At 40.4% G+C, this 19,269-nt stretch overlaps 1 protein-coding gene and 1 long non-coding RNA gene across 2 annotated transcripts in view; one reads left to right on the top strand and one right to left on the bottom strand.

The window, feature by feature from the left end:
• wdr11 (WD repeat domain 11) overlaps window positions 1-19,269 on the top strand; it is a 63,216-nt gene that overhangs the window by 30,031 nt on the left and 13,916 nt on the right. Inside the window, exons 12-18 of the mRNA XM_030441787.1 lie at window positions 4,873-4,979; window positions 8,686-8,761; window positions 12,465-12,573; window positions 13,279-13,400; window positions 14,489-14,636; window positions 18,071-18,177; window positions 18,479-18,593. Of these exons, the coding sequence (XP_030297647.1) occupies window positions 4,873-4,979; window positions 8,686-8,761; window positions 12,465-12,573; window positions 13,279-13,400; window positions 14,489-14,636; window positions 18,071-18,177; window positions 18,479-18,593 (784 nt within the window). The remainder of the gene's footprint in view (window positions 1-4,872; window positions 4,980-8,685; window positions 8,762-12,464; window positions 12,574-13,278; window positions 13,401-14,488; window positions 14,637-18,070; window positions 18,178-18,478; window positions 18,594-19,269) is intronic.
• On the bottom strand, window positions 16,991-17,885 carry LOC115596580 (uncharacterized). The gene is made up of 2 exons (XR_003986928.1): window positions 17,352-17,885; window positions 16,991-17,182 (listed from the first exon to the last, which is right to left on the bottom strand). It is a non-coding gene; the product is annotated as an uncharacterized LOC115596580 (long non-coding RNA).

The raw sequence follows: 19,269 nt of genomic DNA, 5'->3' as shown, positions 1-19,269 counted from the left end.
CTTTGTGCATGTAGATTGCAAAAATGTAAATCACTTGTTACTGACCTCCAAAAAAAGAGACAAAAGCAGAAACACAGTTTATATTACATGCTACTGTGTCACAGTGGAGTTCCAACTTGTTATAGCTGGAAAAAGCAGATGTTACTAATAGCATTTAGGAGTGCACAGGAATTGTTATTCCCTGTATAGTTGTATCCCACAATGTATCGAGAAAAATAGTGTACAACCAATGGCCACTAATGAAGCATTATATACCATCATGCATTGCACGGGAGGGGAAAACAAAAGCTTTCCAAAAGTATTTTTTCATATCACCTCAATATATAGTCCACTATGTAGAAGTACCTAGGCAGTGCGTATGGAGTTGTAAACCAAAATGTCTAGGAGAAAGGTATATTGAATTTTGGGTGAAATATGAAGATGAATATCACTTTCCATTGTCACTTGGGATGAATAACTCACTTTTTATGTTAGAAATAGAGCCAAACGTTCAGGCTTCTTTTAAACTCAAAGGACGACATAATTCCCTCAAGTTTAAGTAGCTAATTAATGAAACTGTCAATAACACATCAAAGGGGCCGCTCACAGGAGGGGAGTATTCTATTTTAAGAAGCTTCTTCTTCCTGTTCTTAAACAAGTATTTAAACCAGGAATTAAAAAGTAAATTACATCTGTGTCTGTATATGGGCTGAGAAAATGATTCTGTTTATTCTACCCGCATACTTCTACAAAATGAATTCACTTTTTAATTATATTCCTTTTAAAGTAGACTGCTTAATGTTTTTGTAGAGGATTCCTTACTTTTGGTATAGTGCTCTTTGAATCTATCTGCAACCCGTGGTATCCCTACCTACACATGCGATCTGTTTTGTGTTTCACCATGGACGGCACTCTTCAATGTAGGTGAGGTTGTTTCAGCCAAGCTCTCCATTTTTTGCAACAGTCAGATAACAATATTAGGGACTGGTCTAGGCTTTTGAGAAGAAAAAGAGAAAATAGGATGGCATGGAGTGGGTTTTTTGGTATCATACGCAGCTTTTCATAATAAGGTCATTAACTTGATATGGATGCGATAAATGCTTGCCTTGGATGTAGCTTTGTTTCAGTGCAGTTTTGTGACACGTTAACTCTGTTTTCCTGCTGTGCTTCCTCCCAATATATTGCTTAATTACTGTCTTTGTGCCAGGCCACACTGAAAGTGTATGTTTTCAGAAGGCTTCACCACCTTCTGAGCGCTCCACAATGCAACAGCCAAACACCAACAAAGAGCAGGCTGTGCTTCATTAGTTAGTATTCTCTAATGAGCAGCAGAACTATTTCTACAGGATTAATTAAGCACGAGATTGAATCAATTAATGCTGTTAAGAGATTGATTGGGAGCTAACACCATCCGTTCAAGCAGAGCCATTCTTTCTTTAATGAGAGAAGTTGGTGTCCACACATGCAAAACTCCAACAAACTTTAATGAGATGTAACATAAGCACAAGTTACTGAAATATCCGTAGCTCCCTTTGCCTGTCAAACAGATGAAAGTGAGGGAATAGCAGGGGTTTGCTCTGCGTGCTTTCTTTCTGCGGCCTGTTTGTCATTGCGAATTTGCTCGACTGTCCTGATACTCGACAGCTGTCTATTCATTAGCAGTGTAGATTGCAAATTTCATCACGATACGATATTATACCGATTCTTTGGACAACGATACGATATTTGCCGATAACACAGACCCTGCAGATTTGATTCGATACAGGGGCCTGCGATCAATATGAGATGATATCATATGCCCATTTAATGCAATCAACTCACAAAAAGCAACAAAAATACAATTTGACAATTTTATTGCTGAACTCTTGAGTGGAAGTTTATCAGTAGTTCCAGACATTTAATTGGAAAACAGTCAATTCTAATAAAAAAAAAGCACTGTTTGAAATGGAGTCGAGCATGGATGGAAATGGTTACACAGAAATGCCATGAGAATTTCAAATTAAAGCCGTATCTTAATGATGGCAGTGGTATGAATAGATGCTATTGTAGCAGAGCACAAAAAGGACAAACATTAAAGAAATACATGAACAACCACACATTCACATCAGAGCAGTGCCATCAGATCAGGGCTTTATCTTGAAAACGCCTCCATCTGGTCTTCTCTCCTCCTGCACGGACACATGTGGAGCGCTGCTGTGCTGTTTATTTTAAAATCTGAGCATTTTCTGTGGTGGTGAGAGCAGAGGTGCTTTATAGAAATGAGCTGAGCATCCCTTGCCCCAATGCAGCCGGGCCAAAGGAGGCCTGGCTGCTTAGCATCTCATTTACATTTAGTGAGGTAATCGACTAATTAATCATGTGGCTATTTACCACCTCATTACAGCCGAGTTTGTGCTCCCCGAGCTGGGCCTGCTTCTAAAATATATTCATATCTGGCACTCGCTGGCTTCATTTTATTTGCATGTTTTCACTCTTTCCTAATGGATTTGTAGAAGTTTGAGGTGTCTCATTTACATTGCTTCCTAGTAGAGCCCGACCGATAAAGGCTATCTATCTATCTATCTATCTATCTATCTATTTATCTATCTCTATCTCTATATCTATATCTATATCTATATCTATATATATATATATATATATATATATATATATATATATATATATATATATAATATATATATATATATATATGTATATGTATATATATATATATGTGTATATATATATATATATATACATATATATATATGTTCAGTCCTCACTGAAATAATATGATAATGCAGTTTTAAAATAAACTTGTGTGTTTTATTGTCACAACAGCACAGAGGAACATCAAAACATATTATAGGGTTTGCGAGTGTTGCGAACAGGGGACGTTGTAGAACAGCGTGCAAGCTACTTTCAAAATGACCAGGTTAAAATGATCTACCTACATAAAAAATACTAAACATCTATTTATTTATACAAACACTGAGTATACTTTATATAACATAATGCATAACTGATATTGAGAGAGTGATGAGTAAAATTGACAGCAGTAATCCACATAGTTGACAAACAGCCATCAATATTGCACATAATTTACACACCTGGAGCTAGTGGTTTCGCCATAAAGTTTTTGAATGCCTGCAAAATGTCCTCTTCCCGCATGTGTTCTGTCATGGGCAGTAATGTTAAAGGTTGAATATGTAATATGCTTATTAAAAGCTATATTTTTTCAAAAATAATACATCCACGGGGCGTTTAGAGGGGCGCAGATTAAAAGTAATGCGTTTTCTTGAAAAATTATATTTAGTCTGAAATAAATAATTTAAGAAATTTTGACGGGTTCGACAATGACTTCCTGTTTACATCGTACCAGCCAAATAGCGGCCGGCATAGCGGGTTGCCAATTTCGCAACCTCGGCAATGCTCGGCAAAGCTCGGCACAGCTCGGCACAGCTAGGCTGACACTGGGTAAAATGGCGGAGTCTGCAAGCTCTTCAGAGCCTCAGCAAACGATGCGTTATCTGTCCCAGCAGCTGAGTGACCGGAGAAGAGCAAAAACCAGAGTAAATATCGGTGAAGCATACGCTGGATGGACTCAGGTAAAGGATTTCCACGGCATCAAAACACGCGGAAATGGCGAACTTTCTCCTGGATCGGTAAGCTAACTCGCTTGCTAACTTAGCTAACGTTACCTGTCGGTCAAACTCCTCTGCTATACTTATTTTCATTATATCACGTTGATCCTAGATATGAGAATACTGATCGTGACCCATCGACCTCCACACCCAGTAAACGGAGGAAACGGAGGCGGCTCAATCCTCCTGCCTTGTCCAAACCTGGCAACCAGACCACTGGAATTACCTTTTTGTTGTCGCGACTATGATCTTGAGACACTAGATGGCGGCATTCAGCTCATATTCCATATTCCACCTTTAATAACTCCACTTTTGCAGTCATATCTGTAAACACCATCCAAATACAAATGCACATCTGGGCTGTATCGCTGGTGTCTGTAGACTCGTCTAACTGCAGTAAGAAACACTCGCAGTCTGCAATGTCTCTCCGAAGCTGCTGTGTCAAATCCTCTGCCATTACTTCACAGCATTGTGTAACTGTACTTCTTGATAGCTGAAGAACTTTGATTGATGATAACATTTCTGATTTTTTTTTAAAATCCCGAAACAAGGAATCAGCTGCCTCAATGATTGAGTGACTCACCCGTAACAATGCTTTCATGGCGGCCTTTGCTTGTGAATTCCACTGTGTGAAAAACGACTGTGGTCCGATTAGCTGTGATTTTAGTTCCCTCACCTTTCTCCTTCTCAGCTTGCTTTTCAGAGGGAAGTCAATGTCGTACTTTTTATGAACAGTTCGAAAGTGCCTCTCAGCATTCCCCTTCTTCGGAATAGCGATGGTAGTTTGACAAATCAGATAAATGCACATTTTTTTATATATTGATATTAATTGAAGCCGCTAACCAGGACACTTAGCTCGCTTGCGTTTTGCAGTAGCTTGCTCGTTTGCGCAATCATGGTGACCCGTGACACGTGACCCATACAAGAAGAGATCTCAGACTTGCCGTCCTGTACGTCAATCAGGTGGCATAGATTCGCCTTGTTGTAGAGTGCCCTCTGGTGGACAAACTATGTAATGCCAACACTCGTAACATGGTTGAAGGGTGTTTCGTCCGTTTTATTAAATTTTTTAAATATTATTTTATCGGCCATTATAAATACCGATACCGATAGTTTGGAAAATGCCTTATATCAGCTGATAATATTGGCCGGCCGATAAATCGGTCAGGCTCTACTTCTTAGAAGATGAATACTTTACATCTACTCTGCAATTATCTGATATAAAAGTTATAAATTTAACTAAAAACTCTGGTTTGTGCTCATTTCACAGGGGGATTGAATGGGTGAGTCTCACCAGTTTTCTCTCTTTTGCCACTTCCTCTCCGAACAACATGGGCCTGGTGCGAAATGAGCTGCAGCATGTCGACCTTCCTACTGGTGAGCCTGCACTCGCACACATACACATACGCACACACATACACTGTTTATTATTATCTGTACCTGAGGGCTACCAGGACTTATACATTGGCCTCTGTTCTCAAGGTTTCTGTTTTTCTCAGGGTTCCTGCAGCCTTAAAAAACAAAGAAAATAGACATTTCAGTCTCTCTTTTTTCTCTTTTAGTGTCTCTGTAGTTTTGAAGAGACTCTTCTGGTCCTCCTCCAGGGGATACTTACACTCTCCTCCAAATTAGGTCCAAACTAAACAGTGTTAAGGTAGAACCAAGGGGTGGCTGGCTCGGAAAATTAGATCCTATCGTGCCTTCCTGCAGAGCGACTTATATCCCTGCCTGAGTTAACTGACGGGTCTATAAAATTACTGCACCAGCAGTGACCATTGGGTGCTTCTACCTCCTCCAGGGGGTGGAGAGTCTACAGTGCTACATTTTCAAGAAAGTTGAAAAGTAGTAAGTGGTCAGTAAGAGATATTTAAAGGTTTCAGTGGAGAAAAAAGCATTTCTTTTAGCAAATGAATATGAGATTTACATGAAAATATCTCCTAGAGAATAATATTTTGGCAATCTTTGATATGAATTATTAATGAGGAATTTTCATTTTGACAAGTTGTTCCTGTTTTTGTCATGTGGGTCTTCATATGTTTTAAACTTGATGTCTTCGGCTTTAGAAATTTGCTAAAAACGTATTGTCACTATAATGGTTGTGTTTGAAAGACTTTTCTTTATTTCCTCCTCCTCTTCAATTTATTCCAGACTATGTAGAGGGTAGTTCACTTTTTAAACGACTCTCTCTTAAGCACCAGAGTCATCAAAGTTAACAGTCCACGGCATTAGCTTTGGTTACAGTCCCTCACACTTCCCAGCACATAGTTTTTTTCTTGCGAGTTCAAGTGACAAGAGATCCTCAAAGGTGTCCTTGACTGCAAATATAGCTCCTGGGGATCTCACTGTCATACATCTCTGAAGCACGCCCAGATGTGTGTGTGTGTTTGTTTGCCACGGTCGCAGCATTTTGGGAAATACGCTTTTTTTATTCGCTGTCTTACCAAGAGCTAGATGGAAAAGATCAATATCAATTTAATCTGTGTGTATTCAGTACAGAGATACAATAGGCCTGGGACGTGTTTAGCCTAGCATAGCGCTGAGATGACAAGAGAAGAAAAGGGAAACAGCTCACTAAACTACATCAAAACAGAAAAATACGCCTCTCAACATCTCTCAAGATGTATTTCTTTAGAGGTATTGATACTAAACATGCAACAAAACAAACAAGACATTATGATTCAATGATAGCTCAATTCTTAACAACTTCAATGATTACTTTTTTCTTACGTATTTCTTTCTTTCTTCTTTTATTTTATGTTAAATAATGGTAAATGATAATCATACCATCCAGCATTGCAGTTGCTGCCACTCTAACATCCTGGACCAGATTCAGGAAGACAGTAGGCAGATCTGTACAATTTTGTTCTGTTTTTTTTAATTCAGGAACAGTCAGCATACTATTTGCATAAACAAGTCCTCAAATAGAGTAGCAGAGCAAGTTTTGTATTCGAAGGCATACTATGCAGGATTTGTCGGTTGCTGTCTGTAAACACATCATTCAAAGGAGCAATAAGCGATTCTGGAGAAACATGGTTTATTGAGTAATTTTTTTACCAGGTCATCTCAAAAGAGAACTTTGGGTTGGAACGCAAAGTGTCAGTATTTGTTGACTTCAACATGAAACTCAACAGTTAACCATCTTTCTACTGAATCGCTGACACTCCCAAAAATAGAAGAAAATACTAGCCCCTTTTAGATAGAAAAGGTGGCACATTTGCTACAAGGTAAAGGTGTAATATTCCTCCTTTTCCAAAAGCCGCCACTTGGCCGCCACTGGGGCAGTGCAATAGAGTGCTATCTATCACTCTGCACTGGGGTAGGCATAAACATGTGATGTGACGTGAAGCAGAGTTGGGCAGTGAACAGTGAAAACGAATTTGTCTTCAAAATAAGAGCTTTACATTGCAACCCGTTGGGGTTTAGAACTGGGTTCTTAGTGGGGGGCTTTTAATTTGAAAGCAGCGACCGTTCGTAGCTTGCCGCTACAACAACAAGCGGACACAACCAAACAGCTACAGAGACCGAGGAGACGCTAGCATCTCCTGGATCTCAGCGGCTGTCCAGTTGCTCATCTTGACGTCTGTGGATGAAGTGATGGACTGACTGCTGTGATCAGCTGTTACCTGGTTTTAAAACTCCCCGGCTGTGGGTCGTACAACAGTGCACGTCATCGACACCTCCGCCCATCTCAAGCAATTGCCGGCACATTGACGTCTCGGATTTAGATAGCAGTTGAGGCGGAAATAAGTGTACCCTCTGAGGTGGCAAATTGGCGGACCAAAACAGACCCCCAATTTACCGTCTTCTGTCTAAATCCGCGGATCGAGCTGCAAAAAGGACGGCCAAATTGGCGGCTTGCTGCCCAGTATAAAAACATCTACAGACTCTGCCACACACTTCCATTGGGGCATAGCAAATTATTGAGAGGGATTATTCTTCTGGACATTGTTTTGTAGGAAAATCCTGTAGAGAAAATCTTTTAAAGATTCTGCACTGCACTTGTAAGACTAATTCACCAAGAGAACAGCTGTGGCCTTTACAGCTTGAGCACTTTCTGATAAGATTTTGAGACCCTTGGATAAAAAATCATCTTCCCTTGCTCGCCTTACTCAGTTGTGGTAATACCTGGTTTCTGCAGCAGTGAGAGCAGATGGGTGTATTCTTTGTCTTTTAGTGTCCTGCAGTGACTGTGGAAAGTTAGTGTTGAGAAGTTGGAGTTAACTCAGTTTGCTTCGCTTCACAGTATAAATATTTATTATGTGTATAGATGATAATTACACATTAGAATTACGTTATCATTTATTAATGCATGATCGTGGCAGGTGTCATCTGCGCAGCGCTTTGAGGTGTCTCTCCACTAATCAACATCGTCTGTGTGTTTCCGTGATTAAGCATTTGACACATGTCGTTAGAGCCTGCAGGCTGATCATCTGCAGGGTGAGAAACCATCATTGACACTTTGCAATCATGCGACCTCTCCTGCTGAGGATAGCTGAGAAAACAAAAGTGGAAATTCTGAAGAGGGCTTCATTAGGCCCCAGTGCGCCACAGGTCTCCAAAGTTTGTCCTACAGCATATGCTTTGTTATTTCGTCTCCTCTGGTGTACAAATACACCTCAGTCTCAACACAACTGTTGGAAGCCAGACCTCCCTCCCTCCTCCAAACCCCCACAGGCACCTCTATGACTTGTACATTTTAAACAGGCCAGCTTTCCTAAGTGTCCTCTGCAAAATCAGATCAGCACTTCCTTTGGCAAATGTGATAGCACACAGCTGAAGGGCATTCTTGTTTTGTTTAAAAGGGCACCTTGATGCTCTGCATAATGTCTGCTTCACTAAAAAAAAGTTGTGAATGAAAAGCAGGGATCAGCGCAGGTGGTGAGAAGAAGTTGTCGGCAGTCTGCTCATCCCACTCCGACGAAACAGATGAAACCAGGACACCCTGGCACTAAAATGAAAAGAGATAAATCGCTCTCTTCACAGGTGCAAGGAAAGACATCGTCTTCTGCCTCCCATCATCACCTCATCTCCCTCACACTCACATTCTCTCTCTCTCTCTCTCCATGTCTTTTGTGTCTTTCAGGCAGATGCTTTGCGTTCAGAGGCGAGCGAGGCAACGATGAGCCACCCATTGAGATGATTAAAGTGTCGCATCTCAAGTGAGTTTTTCCAAAACCACATGCCAAAAACATCACACAGACGCACACACTTAAACTGTACATTTACATATACACCATTTCACACCCTAGCATGTCCTCACCTCATCCGCCTGGAGCCATCTCACCTTTATTTCTCTCTATCTCCGACCTTCATTGGTGTTGTAATAGCCAGACTTCCCAGTGACAGTCTGCACAAAGACCTGATGAGCACAGATTAACCATTTACTGTGTTCTTCATTATTATAATCCCCAGCAACCTTCATGTATTCATTTTGTGCACTTTTGCCTGATCAGTTTTCTATTCAAGTATTTATCATCACCACCATCTTTTAATTAGACCGTGATATTCAGAGCGTTTTTTTGCTAAACAATAAACAAAGTTATCGGATTGCAGCTGTCTTTTGTATAAGCAATTGCTCTCAATGTGTTTGACATTGTAAGAGCCCCATGTTTTTCTAAGCCATCTTGTGGATTCTTAGCCTTGTTTATACATGTGGAATATGAATAGGTGGTTAATGTTTTATACTTGAAACTGAAGCCTTGGGTAACTGAAGATACACTCGCAATTTGGCACTATTGCTTACTGCAACAAGTGTCGCCTTCTCTAGAGTGGAATAAGCACTATGAACACTTAGTCAGAATGGTTACCATTTTGCTCCTGACTTGGTTCAATTTCACACCAAAATAAAAACTTCACTCTTCCGGTCTCTACTGTCAGAGTATCACATTTGCCTCAGTCTAGACTGAACAACAGTACACAGACATACAACTTTGATCACATTTGATTTAAAAATGAGCACATTTATACTGACATTTTGTTACCTCTTTCCATAATTTATAGCCTGACAAAATTAAAAGCTGAATTAATTAGTGATAAAACACACTGTTGCCAAGGAGGTTTACTGCTGCAGCCTTACTCGGTATGTTATGACTACTAGCTTACCATTGGCTAATTTTGGCAAACTTTATGTAGCAACATTAGCAAGCAACATTATGTCACTTTTTGACTTTGATATAACTGCTTCAAAATCATTTTGATGTAATAGTGTGAATGGTGTCTCTGTCTCAGCCACTCTGTATGCAACTTCAGTGAGGGGTAGGCTCACAGTGTTACACACATGTTTACTTCAACATACACGTTTTCAACACATAACATTGTGATGATGTCATGAGTTTTGTTTGTAGTTAACACCTACGTTACAGCTGACAAATTGTTACAGACCTGGGATTTGTATTTACGACAGTAGTGTTGCACAAATCGCCAATGTGCCGATCGCACACAATTCCCATTTCTACATAATGTTGCGTAATGTAAATATTGCTGTGTTAAGGACATTATCAATTAAACTATTGTTACAATAGCTGAGCATTTTAACTGAATTTTAAAAAGTAGTTTTAGCAGTCGAGCATTAAGCATTAGTCCAAAAGTGACTTGGGGCCACACTGACTGCTGTTAGCAAAGAAGAATGGGAAGAGAGAAGGGGCCTCAGTGCATCACCTGACATTGTAATTACACAGTCAGGCCACTCCGAAAGTTGGCTTCAAAGCCTGTCTCACTTCCTGGAGACTTGCCCACTCCCTGTGTAGATAAAGAAGGCTCGTAAACAAAAGGTAACAAATTATTAGTAGGGCTGTCAAACGATTAATTTTTTTAATCGCGATTAATCGCATTTTGTCCATAGTTAACTCGCGATTAATCGCAAATTAATCGCAATTTTTTTGGCACATTTTTTTCTGTTCTAAATGTACCTTGATGTATTTTTTAATGTTCTTAATACTTTTAACAACATAAGAAAGGACAAATATGCTTGCATTATGAACATTTTTGGCGGGGGAGCTCTCTGCATCTGCCCTGTGTTTGGCTTGCAAGTGATATTTGAGACTCAATGTACTTCGATGGTAAGTCATTTCATGTCGATAGTACATGCAGATAACTTTTGTCCTATCGACCGAACCATCTGGCAGTGTTTCGAAAGTAGTTTGCCGTTCATACCGTAAATGACCAAATAATATACGGGTTTCAATTATCCACAGGGTCCCTTTAAACGCCGGTGCAGATGTATATTTTGGTAAATAACCGCTGGTTCCAAATAAATGTCGGGTATAATTTTTTATTTTTAAAAAAATTAAGGAAGAAGAGGTGTCCACAGACACTGCACGTTTTTCTTCTTCGCCTTTTTCACGCAGTGTGCTGCTTTCTGTCAGTCAGTATCACACTGAAACAATAAAAAGTACCACTTGAAATTCAAACTTTCTGTTAAAATATGCAGAGGAAAACTCGGGAGAAGCAGCCGCTAGATGTTTCTCTGTCGACCAGAAGAGAGTGAGAGAAACGGAGCTTGAGCGTCTGTCCGTGGAGGACAGCAACAGGGCCAGGCTGCCTGCTGGAGGGAGGAAGAAGGCTAGCGAGGAGCCTGAGATAAACATGCGGGGATGAGTTATCAGCAAACGGGCACGCCACGAGAGAGTGTCCCGCAGAATTATCAGGACGATGGAGAAACAAATGTCCGCCACCGTGAGTGACAGCAGAGATGAGGAGTTTGCAGCGAGTGCTGGTTGGCTGAATCGATTCCTCCGCCGCAGCAACTTCACTTACAGGAGGATGCCAGAGAATTCACCGAGAAGCTGGAGAAGTTTGTAATGTTTTCATCCAGGATTATTGTGAGGAAGGAATTAAACGCCTGTCCCAAATTGCCTTTTGGTCTGTTAAGTGATTGAAACAACTAAACCCCCCGGCTATTATTTGGTATTTTACGGTAAGTCCTTTCTCAATTTCCTCACTTTTCAGTCCACCGTGTTATACCAGAACCGCCAACCCTGCTGCATCTTCTTCTGATTCCCTTTCTGCCACCCTCTGGATCAAGACTACAGGTGCCACTGACGGCCGTAAATCTTTCAATGCGCGTTTTGTTTTTTGTTTTTTTATACCGAGCGTTAATCGCGCGTTAAAAAAATTAACGGCGTTAAGAGGATGTTGCGTTAACGCGTTATTAACGCGTATTAACGCGTTATTAACGCGTTAACTTTGACAGCCCTAATTATTAGTTTTATATTCCATTTTTCCAAATGCCAATCCCAAATCCTCTACACTGGATCTTTGAGTTGCAAATTAGGTGCTTCACTCTGCACACCACATTATGGGGGAAAATTAGCATTATTATGTAATTACTGGACAGTACCATCATATCAATCTTTTTCTTCACCAGGATATTATCTTGGCTGCCACAGATTGCAGTCCCATAACATAAGGCCTGAGGGTTGTAGTTACTGGAAGAGAGAGGGCAACAGGCTTTCATACGTTGGAGCTCTCTGAAGAGCTGCTGGGGGCTGCAGTGTGTTTGCACTGTTGAACTCTGTTGTGCTCCAATACAGCAGCTAAAAGTTTTTGAAAACGGCAGCCTCTTATTTAGCCAAATTTCGTTAGCTGGGGGATTTAGACTGCCAACTTCAGGCCACACGTCTTAATATTAAATAAGTCATACAGTAAAGAAAATTCATGCTGCTTATTTAATTTGTTGTTTGTTGTCAAATCATTAAAAAATAAAAATACATCTACAATGTCTGTATTAAGGTGCACAATGAAATATATATTTTCCTTAAAAACATTATGATAATAATAAAAACACAATAACTTTTATAGTGGGGTTGTGTGCGGTGTCGTTTTCTGAGACTGAATGTGTGTATTTGTGACCTCCATCCTCAGACAGTACCTGGTGGTTGTGTTCAGAGACAAACCCCTGGAGCTGTGGGACATCAGGACCGGGACACTTCTCCGGGAGATGGCTAAGAACTTCCCCGCCGTTACTGCTCTGGTACAGACAAATCTACATACTACTGAATTACATGAGAAAAAAAAAAACAGAAAATGGCACACTGTTGTGTTTCAATATAGTTAGGTAGATTTACATCTCATAACATCTCCAATTTATATATTTACTTAACAAAACACACAGTATGTGCTGTAATAACACCCATTGTTGACTCTTCCCTTTCTTAATAGTCTCTTATACTTTTTGACCCCTTTCTCTTGTGTTTGTGCGGGGCCATTTGAAAGATTAGTCTGAAGATTTTCCCCAAGCTCAGCAAAGAACAGTGGCTTCATTAGGCCAGAGAAATGCTCATAAAAGAAGAGTTATGGTGGACAAACTTTACAGTGTGGCTGTAAAAATCCTGCACAGTGTGAATAAAAACGCCAGTAACCTTAATAATACATGCTGGCTCCCCCAGCCACATATTGCTGTCTCATTTCCATATTGATTACAACTTCAAGTCAGCCAGACTACAGCCACAGTGCTCCTGCAGTTGGAAAGGGGGACAGGGGAAAACAGCTCTCCTGTGTGTCTTAGTTTCATTTAACTGAGCATCTACTGTACACATCACATCAATTTCCTGATCCCTTTGTCTCTATGTGTCTGCTTGTTGTACTGTAATGCTTTGCTGCTCTGCCAGTTAATTCTGTCTGGGTCTTGGTCTGCATCAATCTCTGTAATGGCAACCCTGTGTCTGTGTGGAAACAGGAGTGGTCCCCGTCCCACAACCTGAAGAGCCTAAAGAAGAAGCAGATGGCAGCGAGGGAGGCCATGGCTCGGCAGACGGTGTCAGATGCAGAGCAGAGTAGCGTTGAATCCTCAGTCATAAGGTCAGCATCATAAATGTTGTTATTCGAGGCCACTTGCCAGGATAGTAATCCCAAAAGCGGAGTGTGAAGTTTTTCAGACCTTATGAATAAAATTCAACATCAGACTGAGAATACACAGATATTTTCCAAATACTGGAGCTGTGTTCAGGAGAAGAAATTGTGTCATACCTGATATACTGGTTGACAAGGTATTGGCAAAAGCCCAGTAGAGGTCATTTTTATTAGCAAAACAATGTATTATTTTAGGTCAATTAAAACATTTAATTAAACTGTGGACCCAATGTACAGGTTCATCTAAAAAATAATTTGATATCATGGAAAGTTTTTTTCTGCCGTTCAATACAGTATGGAGATTTCCTTTTCCAGCAGGACTTGGCACCTGCCAACTGACCATGGTATGAGTGCATAAATAAACATACGTTTCAGAAGGTCGACATTTCTGTATTTTTGATTCGTCTTATGTAACATTCTAATATTCTGAGACTCCTGTATTGTTAAACTGATGAAAAACAAACAATCTTCTGTCTCAGCACCCCTGTCAGATGACTGACATGTTCCAAACCAGTTGATTTGAATTTAAACTGAATGATATTTATAACCATTAATAATATACGTTGTTGTAATAATTTTCATACAGTTGAATCGTTAATTTCCATTTCAGTTTGCAGTTGTACTACTAGATTACTATTTGAACTGTTTGTCCATTACATTCATTTAACTATTTGAATCAGTAAGGCTATCCATTATGTTGTAGATAACTATCTGAACTATTTATCTATTACTCTTAGCGGACTATTTGGGCCTTTTAACTGTAACTTTCACTGTATTAGTCTGTCAGGACATTTTTGGTCACTTGCTAACTTGTTTTTACATACTCAATCAAAGCACATAGAACAATATATTTTTTGTTAACTTGGCTGAAAAGCTTGTCTTTTCATGTACCCCCTGGCAGCAGCACATCAAGTACCTACTGTGATACAACTACTACGAGTTGGCCTTGTCACTGTCAGCAGAAGAATACCAAAATGTCCAGACAAATATATCTCAGAAAAAGAGTGCAGAAAATCTGACATATTTTTCCACCACAGTCTCTTGCAGGATGCAGAGAGCAAGTCAGAGACCAGCCAGGCCATATCAGCCAGGGAGCATTTTGTATTCACTGACACAGACGGGCAGGTCTACCACATCACCGTCGAGGGCAACACAGTCAAAGATGGTGCACGAATTCCCCCTGATGTGAGTCCAGAGACTTGTGTCTCTTTTATGTCTATTTTTTACTTCATATCCACCTGAGCTACTTCAAGGTCATCCACACTGATCCTTGCACAAAGTTATTCCTTGCTGTTTCATATCTCTCCCTCTCCATTAAGTTTCATAGTGTGTTACTCCTTTCTGTACGCACAGATCTAAATCTCCTCCCTCCGACGTTATCCTCTCCTCTCTGTAAACGTTTGTACCGTCCGTCATCTGTCATGTGATATCTTTTAATCAATACTTGCTTTCACTAATTTAAAATACACTCTCCCTTATACTGTTGTTCATCTTTACACACCACACTGCATCCATCATTGTGCAGTCATTGGTAAAAAAAAAAACTGCCCCTTTTTTGTTTGTGTCTTTGTCTTATTTCATTTGTTCTTTCTCCGGCGTTGTCTCTTGTGTTGAAAGGTTACATATATGTGTATACCATCCTATCCCCATTCAAAGGGAATAAAAATATGACAGCAAAATGTTTCACATATATTACCTCCCTGTTGTTGTGATCAAAGATGTGCATTGTGTCAACAATTTAGCCTCATTTTGGAGCTGAAAAGAAACCGGCTCTCTGGTCGTTTGCCAGCATCTTCACATTGTCCTCCTCTCTTACGTAAAAAACATTGCTCTCACTCGATGTCCTTCATGTGTTTTTGTGTGCCTTGTGTGGGGGATGATATACGGTAGTTGCTGGCTCTGCAGCAGGAAGTGGCCAGCTCAATGTAGCGCACCTCCTAGTACAGTAATAAACTGCATGCAATCAAGGTGAATGTTTTTCAGCTAAATTCTAATGCTTTGAATTTTATTGCACAGCCAGCTGAATCTGTAATCTGTGAGTGTGTCACGAGTGTGTCATCAGTTTGTCCCAGATAATGTTCTGCATGTGTTCCCTCAACTGGTTTAGAGAGCTACTCAGGCTCAGGAGAAGAGGGGCTGATACTGTATTTACCTGTAAAGCAGTAAGCAATAATCTTGCCTTTAATTTGCTTTGACAGCAAAATTGCCAGGCTGGTAAAGAGAAACAAGCAGCCGGATGTTTTAAATACATAATAAGTCGACGGGTCACCACCAATTGCCATGAAATTTAAGCAATTGTCTGTGCAGAATTTGGCTTCAGGAACTTGCTTTTCTCATTATACTTGTAATGGTGTCCAGCTGAGTCATGCTATAGCACCTTCTGTTGTTTGCCCACATCTGTCAACAACAACAACAACAACAGCACAGTTTCATACCTCACCAATAAAACATTTTCTGTTTTTCATTCAAGAGAGCAAAATTAATCTTGCTCCATACTGTTTTTCTAAAGGAAAGCCACTATAGGTTATCAAATTCTCAAGTCCATTTAAGAGCAGCGGATTGGATTGTTAGACACTCTCTGTTTTGCCCACTCAATACCTGCATCTATTCACAGCAGACAGACAGACACTGGAGCTTTACCTGGGGATTATTTAAAGCTTTATCTTCTAGACGGCTGCAGATTCATTGCTTGCAGATTTGCATACCCCAAAAGGTTTTACAGTCCTTTCAGGATGATAGATCTTCATATCTCTGTCAGGAAACTGACGGAAACTCTCCTAAAAAGTTTTGTCCTATCATCCGCTGGGTACACAGCGAAGGTGAGCTGACACATGTCTTCATATCGGCACTCTGTCTTCCGGCGTAGCCTTATATAAACTCCGATGTCATGCTTGTTCACCACTTGGCTGCCACAGATATTTAGCATTTATTTTCCTGTATGGATTCACGCTCAGACATAGGTGCCAAAAAATATGTTGCTTTTATAGTGGAGGTAGAATATGGTTTTTATGCTGTGGGGATTGCATTTTGTAACTCAGTTTACAGTGTTATCACCACAACATTGTTTTTATTATTGAGACCATAAAAAGAAGCAAGAAAAGTCAGACTTTGCTTTACTTTGTGATCAGTAGGTCATATAAAAACTACAAATGCACACTGATTTGTAAAATCCAAAATTCTAATAAATGGGCTTAGCGCCTACACATTTCAACTCACGGTCTTCCTCAGGGCATGTTAGACTACTATCTGTGAGCAGCAGCTCACAGATATACAAAAGCTGTTGTCAGCAGCCGGCAACCAGAGTAAGACTGAATAATTGTCAGAGGTGTAGCTAGAAAAATGGTTGTGTACATAATAAGGTGAATTTTAACAAGGTTTGATATCTTTAGGATTACAAGATTTATCATAAGTCAGTAGTATCTGTAGCTATTTGTTTTTACTCTCTGTAACGAAGTGCATTTCGTTACTTGTACATTTTGCACATGTGGGTAATTATGTTCTTTTGCACAATAACTTGGAAGGTACAGTAATGACGTCACTTTGCACTTTAGTCACGATAGCACTTTATTTGCCAAAGTTTGCACAGTACATTTTGCACATTGCGTATTTGCACAGTTCATACAGATATTTACAGTACTCTTTTATTGAATAGTTGAGTTATTTATTAGACCTTGTGACCGCAGGTGATTGCATGTCTTCGGGCAGGTGCGGCACTCGGCAGTCGGCTCCGCCTGCAAGAGAGTAGAGCGAAGTTGAGCTCCGACGGAAAGACTGTGTGTAATTGAGAGGATAACAGTGTGAAGCATGTGCAGAGTTTATTGGTAAATATGTGTGGTGCCATAGCGGGTGGTATAAGTGTGAATGCTGTACGAGTACGAAGTTGTTTGTGTTAACACTTACCTGTCCGGTCCTGTGTCTGCTCCAGGGTGCGCGGCCAAAAGAATCCCCCGGGGGCACGGGCACCGTGATAAACGTTCCGGGAGAGACCAAGTGGCCGGATAGGAAGGGGGGGAGGGATTTCAAATGTTTGGTGGTTCTGTTATTTATTGTAAATGTATTTTATAGATTTATTGGCAGGGGCACATCAGGAACAGAAGAGGGGTGAAGTGTTTGTGCTAAAGGTAAAAGGGGAAAGTGTCACTTGGTTGAATAGCCATTTGGGCAGATGTAAATTTACCTCAGTAGTGGAAGAGTCCAGTCATGGTTAATTGGTAGCACAGTATATAAGGCGCCATTTTACCATCTGTCTGTGTTGCTGGTTAAACCTATGACGCTCACCATACTTTCGTCTGTTGCCTGATATCTGAGTGCAGTGAATAAAGAAAATGTAAAATTGGAAAACCTGACCATCTCCTCGACTTTTCTTCGGCATCATCCAGCCGCTCACCGGTCGCCCTTTCACACTCTCCCTGAGGAAGACTGTGAGCCTAAATGCATAGGCGCTGCGCTTACTGATTAAGGCTTTTACCATGTTTGCAAAGTGGTATTTTTTGGTTAATACTTATTAATCACAAAGTAAAGAATAAGTCTAACTTCTCTCTCTCAAATTCAGCTGCCCTTTCTTATTTTTCCTCTTGTTTTTCTCACTTAAATACATGCCTTCCTCTACTGTATTGCAGGGTAGTATGGGCAGCATCGCCTGCATTGCCTGGAAAGGTGACACCCTGGTGCTCGGAGACGTAGATGGCAATCTCAATTTCTGGGACCTCAAAGCTCGTTTGTCTAGGTAATAGCTATATGTTATGGGCCACTTACTACACAGTAGCTACAGTACTCATTTATCACTGCCTACAATTCTCTAAAGCATATAATTGGGTTTTTATTTATTAATTTAACTTTAAAATTTTTACGAGATAAACGTCAAGTTTCTGTGCTGTGCAGGCTAAAATGTAAGATTGCAACTTGATAGATGTGTGATAAAAGAAATCAACCTGCCCAGAATATTCATGATGTTATACGGGGAATAAATGACCATGGGATAGGACGGAGAAATTCTACTAAACAACCAACGCTGTTGATGTTCTCAGGGGAATACCAACACATCGTGGCTGGGTGAAGAAGATTCGCTTCGCACCGGGGAAAGGCAACCAAAAGCTGCTGGTCATGTACACAGACGGAGCAGAGGTCTGGGACACCAAAGAGGTAAGCCTTCACAATATTATGTCATCGTGACAATAAGTGAATTTCTCAAATGTTTTGTTGTAACATGTTATAAACTCCCAGCATGCATCATCTTACTGCTCTACATAACTCGGATAAAAAGAAAGAATGTGCAGCGGTCGCTGCACTTTGCATTTAAACAGATTTACTGTGGCAGAATTAATGTTTCCCCAGCACTGTAATCACTGAGGCACTATAATATTGTTGAGGGGTATATTTAACTAATGTCCTGTCTCAGGAATGCTGTGGTAATAGCATATCCACTGTAATTGTCCTGTTTTATTAAAGAATCATTACAGTGCACAGTATAAGTACACGTAAACAGGCCTTAAAAGCTTTCCACTGACATGTATAAGCTCAGCAGTAGCAGGATGGATGGTGTTGATTCCTGTAAGAGGCATGCATCCTCGCTTCCACTTTAACTTTGTTTACTGAAGTCGTGCTCTTCCAGAAAGTCCTCTCTCTGCAGTCTTCATTTCACCTAATCTGTGGATCCTTGCGGCTAGTTTACGCTCCAGTTCATCATTAGATCTGATGTCATGGACCAGACTGTTTTTGTTTGTTTTTCTGTATCCATGCCACAATGTTTGTTAGCTTACCCGGCAGCAACATGTTAAAAAATGGAAATGCAGATGAATGTGGACACAGTAGATGCTCT

This window comes from Sparus aurata, chromosome 15 (genome assembly GCF_900880675.1).
Source record: "Sparus aurata chromosome 15, fSpaAur1.1, whole genome shotgun sequence".
Classification (NCBI taxonomy): Eukaryota; Metazoa; Chordata; class Actinopteri; order Spariformes; family Sparidae; genus Sparus; species Sparus aurata.
This window is presented reverse-complemented; position numbering and strand designations above follow the sequence as displayed.